The 14291-nt window shown below is 45.7% G+C and overlaps 1 protein-coding gene across 1 annotated transcript in view; it reads right to left on the minus strand.

Moving 5' to 3' along the window:
* PTEN (phosphatase and tensin homolog) overlaps nucleotides 1–14291 on the minus strand; it is a 49434-nt gene that overhangs the window by 14573 nt on the left and 20570 nt on the right. Inside the window, exons 3-6 of the mRNA XM_032115817.1 lie at nucleotides 14164–14208; nucleotides 9342–9385; nucleotides 5907–6145; nucleotides 287–428 (exon numbers count right to left, since the gene is read on the minus strand). Coding sequence (XP_031971708.1) covers nucleotides 287–428; nucleotides 5907–6145; nucleotides 9342–9385; nucleotides 14164–14208 — 470 coding nt within the window. The remainder of the gene's footprint in view (nucleotides 1–286; nucleotides 429–5906; nucleotides 6146–9341; nucleotides 9386–14163; nucleotides 14209–14291) is intronic.

Below are 14291 nucleotides of genomic sequence, written 5' to 3' on the forward strand. Positions count from 1 at the left end.
CTCAAACCTGGAGGCCTTTTCCAGCCTCAGTGATTCTACATACGGAATCACTTCTCTACAAACCATTAAAACACTTGCCAGTTTAAAACTGTAGTAAAACAATCATGAGTCCTTCACAGACTACACCTGGGAGGGTCCCAGCGGACAGAGCCCACTAACCCAGCGGAACCTGGACTGTGAGCGGTTTCCATGTGACCTTGTCCAAGATGTGCAGCTCTTGGTGCCATCACCACACCCAAAATGCCATGGGGTTCCCGAGCAGAGGTGAAGGGGTGCTGGTACTTACTGCAAGTTCCGCTGCTGAACATGGGAATTGTTTCAAACATCATCTTGTGGAACAGCAGTGCCACTGGTCTGTAATCCAGGTGGTTCTTTAACAGGTAGCTATAGTAGTACACGTAGCGTCTCTGACTGGGAATTGTCACTCCCTAAACGGAGGGAAAACAAGTGTCAAAAACCTTGGAAAAACCTTGGATCAGCATCGCTGGCAGAGCTCCTGCCCATCACCTGCAGCTGAAGGCACAGCAACCCCAAGGGACAGGTCATTCACTGCTGACCAGCCCCAGCACACAGCAAGCAGGGCACTGGTTTGCCAGTACTTCAGTACATCTCAGGGATGGAGCACCTCTCCCACCAGGAAAGGCTGAGGGAACGGGGATTGTCCCACCTGGAGAAGAGACGCTCTGGGGTGACCTCACTGTGGCCTTCCAGGGCCTGAAGGGGCTACAGGAAACATGGAGAGGGGAGCTGGAGTGACAAGGACAAGGGAGAATGGCTTCCCAGTGCCAGAGGGAAGGGTTGGGTTGGATATTGGGAAATAATCCTTCCCTGGCAGGGTGGGCAGGCCCTGGCACAGGGTGCCCAGAGCAGCTGGGGCTGCCCCTGGATCCCTGGCAGTGCCCAAGGCCAGGCTGGACACTGGGGCTTGGGAGCAGCCTGGGACAGTGGAAGGTGTCCCTGCCCATGGCAGGGGGTTGGAACCACCCTCTAAAGTCCCTTCCAACGCAAACCCTTCTGTGATTCTGTGCTCTCCAAACATCCATCCCCAGCAATGAAGCAAAGAATGCAGATTTTTCTCATTTCTTAAAAACAAACGCCACAGACACCCTGAGGGTCATGTCAAAAATAGCTGCTGCTTTTTTTGGGATGGAGAGCATCAAATGTTAAGCAGGAGGTGCCCTAAACATACTCTAAATTTTAGGCACCACTACATTTAAGAATTCTAAAATCCACCACTACAGGAATTACATTTTGACAGTGCTTTAAGTCACAAGACTCTAATGTTTGCTCATATCACTGTATTCAATGCTGCCTTCTCTTACAAAACATCCTGGAATATTTTCCCAAAAATGTGCAAAGTTTCATTAAAATAGGCCCAACAGCCCAAAGTATTCGAAGAAAGACTTCTGTAGAGTTTACAACTCTGAGGTAAACATTTGCTTTTAGAGCATAAAACCTAAGAACGTTTATATTACTGATTTTAAATCAGCTTAAAGCTTCAAATAAAGGAACGGCTTTAAAGCTCTTTGAGCCGATATTTTTAAGTAAAATTGATAAAGATGAAAAATGGTTTCATTTCCCAGAAAATGCATTACACGGTCTAGAACAACCTGTTACTGCAGGCTTGCAACAGCATCACTAAGGAATCTTTCTGATTAAAACTGAATGTGGAATTGGAATAAACTGCAGATAAACAAGAAGTTTTCATGCACGAGTCTGTGAGCATTTCTTCACAAAACCTACACCTCATACTTCTGTAAACTTTTAGTTTCACCTGTTTCACCTCACAGCAGCCATGAACTGAGTGGCCGGAGTGCTTTTAATTTAGCAAATCTCTATTCTGCACACATGAAAACAGTCACTTCCTGCCATTATTAAAAAAAAATGTCGATAATTATGTCTCCTTATCACTTGAGCTGCTTCTAAATTACACAAAAGCCCTTTCCCTGCAGCACTTGCACAATGACCTTCCCCAGCAGCCTTGTACCCTGGCTGTGGTTTTGGCTCAGATGTCCCCACAGTGCTTATCACACCCACTCCTTAAGGGAGCTTTAAAGTTCGCTTTCCCGGGATCTGAGCTTCAGGACTGAGCAAATCCCAGCCTCAGAGCAAGCCAGCAGTGCTTGCCAGTGCTGCCAGAAGGAAGCAGGAGGAAAGCACAGAGGTGAGGAGAACACATCCTTCCCTGCCCACAGCTTCCTCATGCCATGATGGATGTGTCCTATGGAAAACCCCAGGACACCTGGCCAGGACAAGCAAGGGAACACTTTCACACCGATAGTCAATCCCACAGCAAATCCAGTTCTTCTCCAACAGGGCAGTTTTATCCCTCCAGCCAGAGACTTACTCCCTGGAGACACAGCCCTTATATCCTGAGACCCTGAAACCAGTCCCACTGAAGCAGAACTCAAGAGTTCTCCATTTCCAAAGGTCTGAATTCCAAGCAGAACATTTTCATAACAAACTAATGATATTCCAAGGGGTGCAATCAACCACCGTTCACTTTTACTCCAGAAGAATAAAGACAGGGAAGTCGCTCAAGCTTGGATTTCCTGTCTATCACCACCACCATTTTTAAAGAGATGTGAGATAAGCTCCTCTGGTCCCCGTGCCAGCGCTTCCAGGGCATCACAAACATTGTCAGGTGCTACTCCTGGCTCTCCTCTCAACATAGCACAGGCAGGACTATGAAGAACAAGTATTTTGGAAACGGCACTCCTCACGTTCCCTCCCTACTGTGAGAGTGAAGCTGCAGCCTCAGAGCAGGCCTAGGGCATCACTTTTAGCAGAGGTTGGCACCCGAGCACGTCCAACACACAGACACCACAAGTGACGAGCTCTGACATCAGACGTGGGATCTCTGCCCTGCTCAGAGGGTCATTCTGAGGCTTCCTCACGCAAAATAATTGGTTTTCACTTCCTGTTCTGTTATACAACACGACAGAAACACAGCATGGTCTGGGCTGGAAGGGAACTTGGAGCCCACCAGCCCATCCAGTGCCACCCTGCCATGGCAGGGACACCTTCCACTGTCCCAGGCTGCTCCAAGCCCCAATGTCCAGCCTGGCCTTGGGCACTGCCAGGGATCCAGGGGCAGCCCCAGCTGCTCTGGGCACCCTGTGCCAGGGCCTGCCCACCCTGCCAGGGAACAATTCCTTCCCAATATCCCATCCAGCCCTGCCCTCTGTCCTGTCCCTCCATCCCTTGTCAAGAGTCTCTCTCCATGTCTCCTGTAGCTCCTTCAGGCACTGGAAGGCCCCAGTGAGGTCACCCCAGAGCTTCTCCTCTCCAGGCTGGACAATCCCAAATCTCTCAGCCTTTCCCCACTGGAGAACTCTCAGGTGCCATCCTTGAAAATAGAACAGTATGTTGCTCAAAGAATGCTCCTGAGTGGATGATCTCCAGCACTTGAACAGCTGATCCCCATCCACTGAGCCTCCTTCCAAGCCTAATCCTCACCAAAGAACCCTCCAAGGCAGAAGCAGGAATAAATAAAGACTTTCTCCAGCTGTAGGAAGGTAAGCTGCCAGTCTTTGTCACCACAGTAGTGTGTCAGTATCCATCATAAGGAAAAAAGCAGGATAAACTAATCACTTCAAACACTGGAAGCAGCAGCTTCTTTAGAGGACTTTTTTTGAGGTTACTTCTGGACAATTACAGTTCTTTACCCCAGTTCAGAAAAGTCTGTCTCCTTTGGTGCAAAAGGAAAGTAAAAATCACTCCTGTTCTACAGTGGTGGAGACTGACAGACACCACCACGCAGCCAATACTTTCTAATCTTCATCACTCCCTTCTTCTGACAGAGTTCCCCCACTACAATGAGTTTCAGAAGTTAAAAGAGGCAGCTTGCAGAGGAAATAAAAAACCCCATGGGAGGGTTTGGTCAGAGACAGCCTGGGCTCTGCAGTGTCTTGCTGCCCAGCACAAGAACAGCCTGTGCAGCCACTCTGAGCCTCACCTACACCACCTCTGACTTGATGGTGCAAAGGCCTCCCTGGAGCTGCTTCTCCCGGCAGGCACTCGGGAAAAGCTGGCTCCAGAAGTACTCAGGGCTGTGCTCTTGACCAATTAGTCATACTTCCTCTTGCAATTAGACTCACACTTCCTGCCAGCACAGCCTGAGCCCTCGGAGCAGCACTTTGCCATGAGCATTAATGGCAGCAGTGATTGTAGCCGGGCTGTTCTCAGCAGCTACGTGCGAAGTGGGCACCTTGTCCTTGCTTTAAACCAAGGAAATCTGGTACCTCTTAGAGCCAGTTCTCCTTTATCATACCTCTGCTGGGCCAAAGAGAAAGAAAAAAGGCGTTTGCTTGTCCCTTTGTGCAAACAGCTCTTTTGATGCCTCATTGACTCCGAATTGAGGAAGTCAGTTATACAAAGGTGTGGTGAAATATCAAATCAGAGAGCAGCACTTGACATATAACGCTGAAATATGGCCCACAAGGGAAGAAAAGGCTCCAGGAGCCTCCACTGGAATACCTGTTTATAAACACTACTGAAGGATTATGTGAACCACATGCTGCCCACTGGCCACATCAAGATAACCACACTCAAGTGGAGCTGTAAGGGGAAAAAAAGTCAACTCCTGCAGTAGAGACATTGAAACCAAAACAAGTTGCTGGTTACAGACAGTATTTACAGTGAAGTAAACAAGGCTCTCACTACTCCTGTTTACTGAGTTCTCCCTCCCCTCCAAGATGCCCAAGGTAGCCCTGAGGTACTGACAAACACCCGACTGACCTCACCTCCAACTTGGAGAAATACAACCTTCTTTTCACAAAAGGGAAACTGAGGCACGACACTTCACTGTGTATTTGTTCAGTTCTGTAGTTTTCATGCTGCTTTATCCAGCCCTGGAGATAATCCTTATCAGCAGGAATCATCTACTCTGTTTATTCAGCACACTGCTCATTCGTGGTCTCTCTCATGCACTTTTACCAAAAGCCACAAAAGTTTTGATGGGAAACCTTGACCTTGTCTCCACTGCAGTATTACACCACAACCATCTCAGCAGGACACGGAATAACAGCTCCACCTTGTCAGGAGAGCTAACTTGGGAGTCACTTGCTCCTTCCAATGAATTAACAGGCAAATTCTAAAATTCCTTATGTGACACTTCTGCTCTCAAGAGCCTTCAGACACGAAGCTCTTCTTATTAGAGAGCAACACACTGTGAAATTAATACTTTGTGCAAATACTCCAGGAACAGAGAGAGCTCTGTGCCTGAGGAGGCTGGAACTGGCTTGCAGGGATGACCCCTTGGGATGCTCAACCAACACACTCAGGGAAATAATGGCAGGTGAGCAGGGAAACTTGCTAAAATGACCTTAAAAGTCCCACTTTATCGCCTTTGGAGAAGATTTCAAATAAGGAGGTTAAATTCCCATCAATGAGGCCTAGCCCTGCCAGAAAGGTTCTTAACTACCCTTTACTGATGAGGGGCATCCAACAATAAGGGTCTTCCAGTCGGGATAGTCCCCTATGCATCTCCAAACCCCACCACAGCAGTTAAGGGAACCTGAGGAGATGAACAACTCATCCATTCAGGCACAATAAGCTGGAACAATCCTTGCATTTGGGCTGAAAATGCTGAACGAGAAAGTTCACTGCCCCTCTGATGCACCACGTGGCAGAACAGTGCTGAAAAAGCCATTTAAAATCAACTGTCCAGGTCTTCTTGAACAGGACATGTTAAAACCAGGCTGGTTTAGTGTTGTGACTAAAGGCTACTGCTGCTTAGGAAAGCTGTTCCATTTCCAGCTGCACTGATCCAATCCTATTGAAGCTAAATTGGACATTGCAACTGATGGGATGGATTTCTTAAAGGGTTTGAGCATCAAATGGACCTCAAGGAGGAAAAGCAGCAAGTTACAGGTAGGGGGACAGAAGAACAGGGAACAGCTCACCTTCTTGTCTCTGGTCCTTACTTCCCCATAGAAATCCAGGGCTTCTTGGGCCCTTAAAAACTTGCCTCGATGCAACAAATATGCACAAATCATTACACCAGTTCGTCCCTTTCCAGCTTTACAGTGGATTGCTGCCACATGATTGTCATCTTCACTTAGCCACTGGTCAAGATCTTCACAAAAAGGTTTGATGAGCTCCAGCTGTGGTGGGTTATGGTCTTCAAAAGGGTACTGTGCAACTGCAGGGAGAAGGAGGAGTTCATCAGAACCTCAGCAGGCAAAGCAAGCTCAGACAGGTCAACCTTTGTGACAAGCATGTAAAAATTAAGTTATTCAATAAACCCCCCATCTTACATATCTAGATGTATTTTTAATTCCAGTATTATTCATCATGTCATAAGCACTGCAGACATTTCTCCAGTAATCCATCAGCAGGCATCTTGCTCCATGAAGCAACTATTTCACACCTCTATTGAACCGAGTGGCACAGGCTCTGTAACACGAATTTTCTAGAATTTAGGAGCGTGCTGGCACACAGAATAACCTTGTGAAAAGCCATTACTCCAGCAATAATTAAACTACCTGCTGAGAGAGAACAAGGCCAGACCTCAGCCACTGAGCAGACAACAGGAGCTTTGCTGAAAAATTACTGAACACAGTTGGCTCTACAATGGGAACAAACTCTCCGAATTCGCTCAAAGGCCTTGTGAAATAAAAACCTGCCATTTCCATATTTCACAAATGGTAACTGGGAGAGCAATCTCAGGTAAGGCACTGGCAACACTTATGGGGCACCAAGCAACACTGTCCTTTCTGCATGGGTGTATTCACACACACTTTTTTCCATCTGGAGATGGAAAGAATTTTGAGCGATGCAGGAAATGGAAGGAAACCCAAGAGAGCCAAAAATAAGCAGAGAGAAGCACCCAAACTTCTCCCACTTCAGATCAGATGAGCGACAATGTCCCCCTGACCAGCAGCACTACACACAAGGTTCTGCTTTCAGCAGAACAGCACTTGATGAAGTGCACCCCAATTCCCCTCTGACAGCCTTGGGATCTTACAAACACAACTCTGGTTCACTTCAAAATTCTCAGCTAGAAACAGCATTTCCTTTTCTGGGCTAAAAATGAATACATTTCATTTTTTGGCAAGTGCCTGTATTGGTTTCGTAAGCACTGCTCTGTAGTCACGCACACAGGGCTCCTTTTGATGAATCCCCAAGGACTCCAAGAGCAGAAGTGAGGGATGAAGTTATGGAACTGCTAAAGGACTGCAGGACAAGTCCACAGCCTTTTGGAGGGATCCACAGTTTATTCACTCAGAGGACAGACTGCCCACTTCATCTCCCAGAACAAACAGGGAAGCTGATAAAGTGAATCATCTTTGCTGAAGAGGCAACACATGTTCACAAACATCAACACACAGTAATAAACTCTTCCATGTGGAAGATCCAAAGGCTTCCCAAATGATCCCCGAAGTTTTATGTGAACTTCAAGACGGAATTTATTTAGAAATCCCTAAGAAAAGAAGCTGAAAAATTGCTGCAAATTAGACTCAAAGCCATACAGACAATCACAACTACAGCCAGCAAGGTTCCCACAAAAAGGGGAGTCAAGAAGTCCTGAAAGAACAGCCTGAAAAACCACAAGCACTCACAGGACGCTGAAGATGCTATCCAAGATTTGCAATCAAAAGCAAACCTCGTGGTACCTCCTTCAAAGCTGGAGTGAGAAGATGAAATGGGTGCCCTGGGACGGTGCGGAGGGATTAAGAGAAAGGAAACACTAAAATGCACGGTCTTGAGCAGGTCCTTGAGAAAGGTGCAGGTCCCTCCATGGATTTTGACTCCTAGCAATGGAGCACACAGCATGGAGAATAGTCCTGATTACTCTCTCCAAGCCCCTACATGTTGTAAGAAAAATCCCATAGCACATAGAAGAGTTTAAAAAAAAAAAAAAAGGAAAGGAAAGGAAAGCCTGTGGCAAAGCAGAAGGCAATTCCAGCATGGAAGGATTTCAGAAACTGGAAAAACCATGGACACAAAGCTAATGCTCAAAGAAGATGAAGAGCTTTCAGTGTTTAATGTGATGCAAGATCATCCTGGGTAAGTAACGAACTACTCTGGTGTTTCAAGCTCAGTGTACGAATCAGAAGTTCCCTTTGCAGCCAGTTCACTTCAGGAGACTCTCAAGTGGAACTTTTGTTCCTCTGCTAAGGGAAGTCCTGAGTCACCAATTTGGTTATCTAAGGTTAACTAATTCGGGGGTGAAAATTAAAGAATGCAACACATCTTGTGCAGAGGAGCTGTGAAAGGTGCTGTCACAAACAGCGTTTGGGGCTGGGATTGACAGCGAAGGGAGCTGAGCACCCCCGTACCAAAAAGCAGAAATTAAAGCAAACATATGTTCTGGCCATATTAGAACACGTCCTCTTCTCTTCTTACCCAAAGCACTGCTCAAGCAGATCCTAAAATACTTTTTTCTGGCTAGTGTGTATGGAGTGAGGTTTCAGGGCACTGTCATTCAACATTGTAAGAGCAAATCAGAAGCAGTGACAATTTCAACAAGACAATTTCAGTCCTTCTATATTCAGACATTAAAGCAGCCAATTATATTTTGGTCACGTTCTAAATCATCTTCATAACTAAAAGGATGGTTTAAAATAATAAAAATGAAAACCAGAAGTTAAGCCCTTGCAATGATGTAGAATAAGCCAGTGAGGCCAAAATTTGTTCATCTCCTACAATTCTGAAGGTACAAGAACTCCTCATCTCCCCTCATCTGAAGCACAGGAACTACAAGCTCTACTACTGAGCAAGAGATGCTCCTCTGGCCAAAGAACAAAGGTAAACCTGCATTTATTTATTAGCTGGGGAGGTAATACTGACACAACAGGTACATGAGTATCCACTCACAAGGAGCTGGTCAAAAGGCACCCCTGAAAGATTCCCCACTGCTTTTGGTAGCTCTGCAAAGTGTCAAAGACCCAACTTGTCTCTAAGAGGCATCATATGGGAATTAATTTTTTTTTAGCATCTGAAGGTCCTGCCAGATCTTCCAAAAGTTGCTTTATATGTATAGTGATAGTGGCTTAAGTGTTCTCCATTTTCAGCCTTCATAAAAACCAGACTCCTCCGAGCCTCATGTGTAAACTGTACAAGAAGTTTGTACTTCACTGAACTGAACCTTCTGTGTAACCCATTCTGCAGAAATTTCTTGCAACTGTAGACTTTTTATTAGATCTTGATCTTTAACTGTCAGGAACACACTTTTTTGAAAGCACCAAGAATACAGCAAGTTTTTCCAATGACTCAAAGCAATCTGACATCATTCCTTGTGCCCAAATCTCCTACACGACTATTCATCAGCTCCTCCTTTAGGCCTCCATTCACTGAGGATCCACGGGAACACACATTAGGCAGTAGAAACGTACCTCTGCAGTTAAATTTGGCGGTGTCATAATGTCTTTCAGCACATCTGAAAAAGAAAAATAGACAAGAGTTCAAGACAAGTCTCTGAGGCACTCCCAGCATCTGTCACACCCAGGAAAATCATGCATGCCCATCACCTTTATGATTTAAAACTAGAGGTTACACACAGAAAAACTGTTTTGCTGCAGACTGCTCGCTAAAGTATTAGTTCTTTTACTGCAAGGCAAATACTCGCCCTCTGGTAATTGTAGTTTTAGTCAGCGTGACTCAATTCATGCACGTAATGCAATGGATTATTACCTTCTAACCCCGTGCACGAGCAGCTCCAGCACTGGAGCACCTTTCTGCTGCCAAACACACGGACAGCAGACAGCTGTGACCTTCACCCAAGGGATCCTCAGAACACAGGTCACGGTGCCTCAGCAGCAGCACGGGTGCTCGGAGTGATGGGGGTCACAAGGACATCGCAGGACCACCACGAGCCCCGCTGAGTATTATCACAGAGACCACTTGTATCAAGCAGGGATTGGGACACTGCTCTGCCACTTGGCATTGATTCCTGAATTTAAGTGAACCCTGTAAGCCAGTCAGCCATGTTCCCCCTCAGACCTGGGACATGGTACATTTCTGAAGGCTCTGGAGTCGCATCAGTCTCTCACCACTCGAGGAGACCCTCTCCAGCTGGACAGGAACACAGCAAACCACACTGGATTTGCCTTACAGGGTGACTTGCCCAAGGATAAACACCAGTCACAGGCAGAAACAACCCCAAAACAGCATATTAAGGAATGACCAGATCAGATCTTGGGGTAAGTGGAAAGAAGGCAAGAGTGCATACCCTCTAGAACTTGCCTTGGAGCTGCTCCCTGCAGGCAAAATGGTGTGAGTGGAAGCGCAGTTCAGAAAGGAGAACTGGGAACAATCCTGCCTCAAATCCTGCCAAGAGCAGCTTGGATGGGGACCTGAGCAACCTGACCTAGTGAATGGCATCCCTGCCCATGGCAGGGGGTTGGAACAAGATGATGTTTAAGGTCCTTCCAACCCAAACCATTCAAGGATTCTATGAAAGAGGTTGAAACACAACTACTGGAGTCATTTCAGTAGACAAATCACACCCAGGTGTTCAGTTCTGGTTACAGCCCATACTCTTCAGAGGATTCTAATTCCCACACCAGTTTCAGGACTGGTATGAACTCATCTCTGCTTACCAGGTATATTATGACTGCAGCCCTTTGGAGCCATGTGGAGCTTAGCTGACACTTTCAGACACTCAGACTTTTGGGCTGCTCCTTGCGCGACTGTAACTGGAGCCTCCCAGTGCTGCCCTGAGCTCTGCCCACGACAGACACAGGCAGGGACACAGGCAGCTCTGCTGGGGCTGCACATGCTCTCAGTGCTTCCCCTTCCCTGGATTCCAGAGCCTTCTCGGAGCTATCCTCTGCCAGGGAAAAGCCTGGCAGCTTTCACAACTCCAATCACATTGCTGACACTTTCTCTGGGTCAGAAGTGAGCAGGTTAAGCTGGCAGAGGGGACTCACAAAAATGCTACGTGCACTCGAGCCTTTGAGAAGAAAGGCTGGATGCAGGATGTACATCCAAGGGGGATGGAGCAGCCCTCAGCACAGGAACTTTGGAGGCTGCTAGGAAGCAAAGCAGTTAACACAAAGCATCTTATCCAGGAAAGTTTCCTGCCTCCTTTTAAAGAAACACCCAGCTCAAATGGGGAGTAAGAGATGAAAGTCTTCAAATGTTTAAAAAAAATCCACATATGGGCAGAAAAACATCAAATTTGGAACTTCTAGACAGTATCATCAAGTAGAATGCCCTGAGGGATAAAAAAACCCATTTTGTTGATACCAAGGATGGAAACTGAGGACATGGTCATGTCCCTCCCTCTGCCCTCTTCTGAGAGCTGAACACAACCAATGCAGAGCTCCAGCCTCAGCTGCACCAAATCCGTGTGGTTTTGCAGCAGAAATCCCACCAACACACACTCTGGGGATACTGGGGGGGCTTAACACTTCCAACGCAGCTGTGGGGCTTTTTTAAACACTATTATAGCTGAAAGACAGTCAGATCTCCAGATGAAACCTGAATATTTGTTTGCATTTTTGAGGTAAGGAAGGGGTTGGCCTGTTCTTGGGATCCTCCTTAAGATCAAAGTGAGTTTAAAGCAATCCAGAAGCAAAATCTTGCCAGCTAGGCACCTTCCTGATCAGTCGTGGTCCCACTGCTGACAGGACTATGGGCTTCCTCTGCCAGATCCCAGCCCAAGGGACACAGCAAGCACAGAAAATCCCATTTTCATCAGAACTCCTTCCTTTAACCACCTGCCTGTAGGACAGCTCAAGGAAATCCACTGCAGAAGATGGAGATGATTACAACAGGGCAGGTGACAATCTGGCAGCACGGGAAGTTAGGAGATCAAAGTGGAAGAACAAATTTAAATTAAAGGGGAATACTGAAGAAATAGCAAGGGGTTAAAGGAACACAGGAGAGAAGCAACACAAACAAGAAGGAAAATCAAACTGCTCAAACTGCTGGGAAGTTAAAAGCCAAGATGTGAGGATGGGGCATAGCTGACATAATTTCAGAAAAATCTCTAAATCCTTTTAGATAAAGCTGCTCGATACACACATCATTATCAACTTCGTGGAACAGCTACCTTAAGGGAACTCAAATCCCATGACAGATTTTGAAATAATTCTGACTATAATCACATAACTCTTCTGAACTCCCACCTCCTGCTTTGAAACACAGACAATAGATCATTATTTACAAAGGATCAGCTTTATCTGAAGACATGAAGTTCTCTGGAATACCTGATGGATGCAATTCCTTCCCATCTCCTGACCAAACATCGCCACAATTCACCTGATGGCATTTTATGTGTATAAACTTTGCCTGCACAAAGATTAAGAGATAACCTGGCCTCTCCAGACAGCGGTAAACAGTTTAATCCTCCAAAAGTTTTCATCTGAGGATGAATACAGTAATTCTAGGAAGTCTCATTTGTGACTGTTTTGCAGTTAGCAACAAGGAAATCAATTTTCATATAAAAGCCTGAAGACAAAAACCTTTGGCACACCTGGACAAGTTTTTTCCACAGCTGAAAACACACAGAGCAGCACCAGAAACGTCAAATGCATTTGCCTCGTCACTGTTCTTTTCACTCACAAACTTTAAAGCTGTTCCTCTGCAGGGCTGGGGGAACAGGGTTGAGCTTTTTTTCAGTAAAATGAGATTTCTGGCAGACAGCAAAGTGGAAACTTAGCAAGTAGCTCCTTAGGGAGGTGGTGCTCGAAAAGATGCTCAGACTCACTAAAACCCTCCTTTCTGACGAGTTTACACCAGCAACCTCTGGTTGTTAGCTGGCACCTCTGGAGCCACACTGGAACGAGGGGCTCAGCAAACCCAGCCCACGTCAGGGACACCAAAGCCACCCCTCCCAGCAGGTGACAGCTGCACTGGCCCCAGGCAGCAGCAGCCTGAGTTCAGCTGTTCTTGCTCTGCCTTGCTCCCCAAAACAGGCAGGAGCTGCCAGGAGGCTTTGGGGGGACTGATTACCCAGGGTAGTTTGATTTTAAATGATCCGGATTCTCCAGTGCTGACTCCAGAGGACTCCAAAGGGAGAGAGGCAGGAATTACCTCCTCTACCTGCACCCACATGCCAAGGAGCCATCAGCTCTGCTGGGAAGCACTGGCCTTTCCACCCAGAAATTTTATCCATCTATTAAAAGGATAACACTCTGGAAAGCTCCTAAGCTGGAAAGTACAATTGTGCTACTGAAATCTATGAAAGGTGGCCAATGACTCTTCCATTTATGTATCTTTTTCTGCCCCATCCTACCCCACAACAACTTCAATGACCACTGTGAGGTTCTTCAGCTTCTGCTTCTCTCCAATAACTTCTCTCCAATATCAGGAAGCAGCTGATTGATGAATAATCATTTAGTTAACGTAGAGGCAGGTTTAAATTCTTATTTTTAAATATTTATTTTAATGGCCGACAGATTACAATGTCACACACTGCCTGGATTTCAGTACTATAGTAATTTTTCTATTAATTGCAGATGTTTAGGAGCATACTCATTAAAAAAAGTAAAGCTGTAACAGTGCAGAGAATCAATCTTCAACTTAGATTTTCAAGAAAAAATGAGGGGTAGGAAAAGCATGACTCTTCAACATCAGCTGACATCACCAAATAATTTATACAAATGAAATTAGCCTAAACTAACATATAAGTTTGATGAAGGAACAACAACAACAACAAAAAAACCCCACCCAACCCAGAAAATTCCTGTAACAATAACAACTTTCTGCAGAAATAAACTTTCAGAGGAAAACACTACACTCAGAGAAGTGAGAAACCACCACCAATTGCTCCAACAGCTTTTTGAAAGTAATAAACAGGGACAGACAAGAAGAGGGAGGAAGCAAACAGAGTCTGGGTACCAATGCAGTCTGATTAAAAAAGCATAGAGAAAAACCCAGGAAAATATTTGGCAATTGGACATTAATACATGAACAGAAAGCCTGCTGTGAATTACTTTTCACTTTTTAATCACATGGCCCAAGCTCCAGATGGGCTGGATGCCAAGTCATTTAAAAGCGTTCAAGTAACATGAATACACACCAGCATTTCATTTAACCTCACTCAGCTCCACTAAATGAAGTACCAGTGCTCTCAATCAGCCTTAATTGTTTTAAGAAATGTGCAAAACATCTCCAGCTCTGCTTCAGGACAGCAGCAAGCCACTTGCACTCCTCAGCTATTTTCAGAAGTCATTATTTTGGAGAATGCATCTTTAAGAGCATACTTACAGATTGTATATCTTGTAATGGTTTTTATGCTTTGAATCCAAAAACCTTCAAGAAAAAAAAAAAAAGCAGGTATTAATATACATTGCACTAATGTTGACCTTAATTTGCAGCATCCTTAAAGCACCACC

Source organism: Corvus moneduloides, chromosome 8 (genome assembly GCF_009650955.1).
Source record: "Corvus moneduloides isolate bCorMon1 chromosome 8, bCorMon1.pri, whole genome shotgun sequence".
Taxonomy (NCBI): domain Eukaryota; kingdom Metazoa; phylum Chordata; class Aves; order Passeriformes; family Corvidae; genus Corvus; species Corvus moneduloides.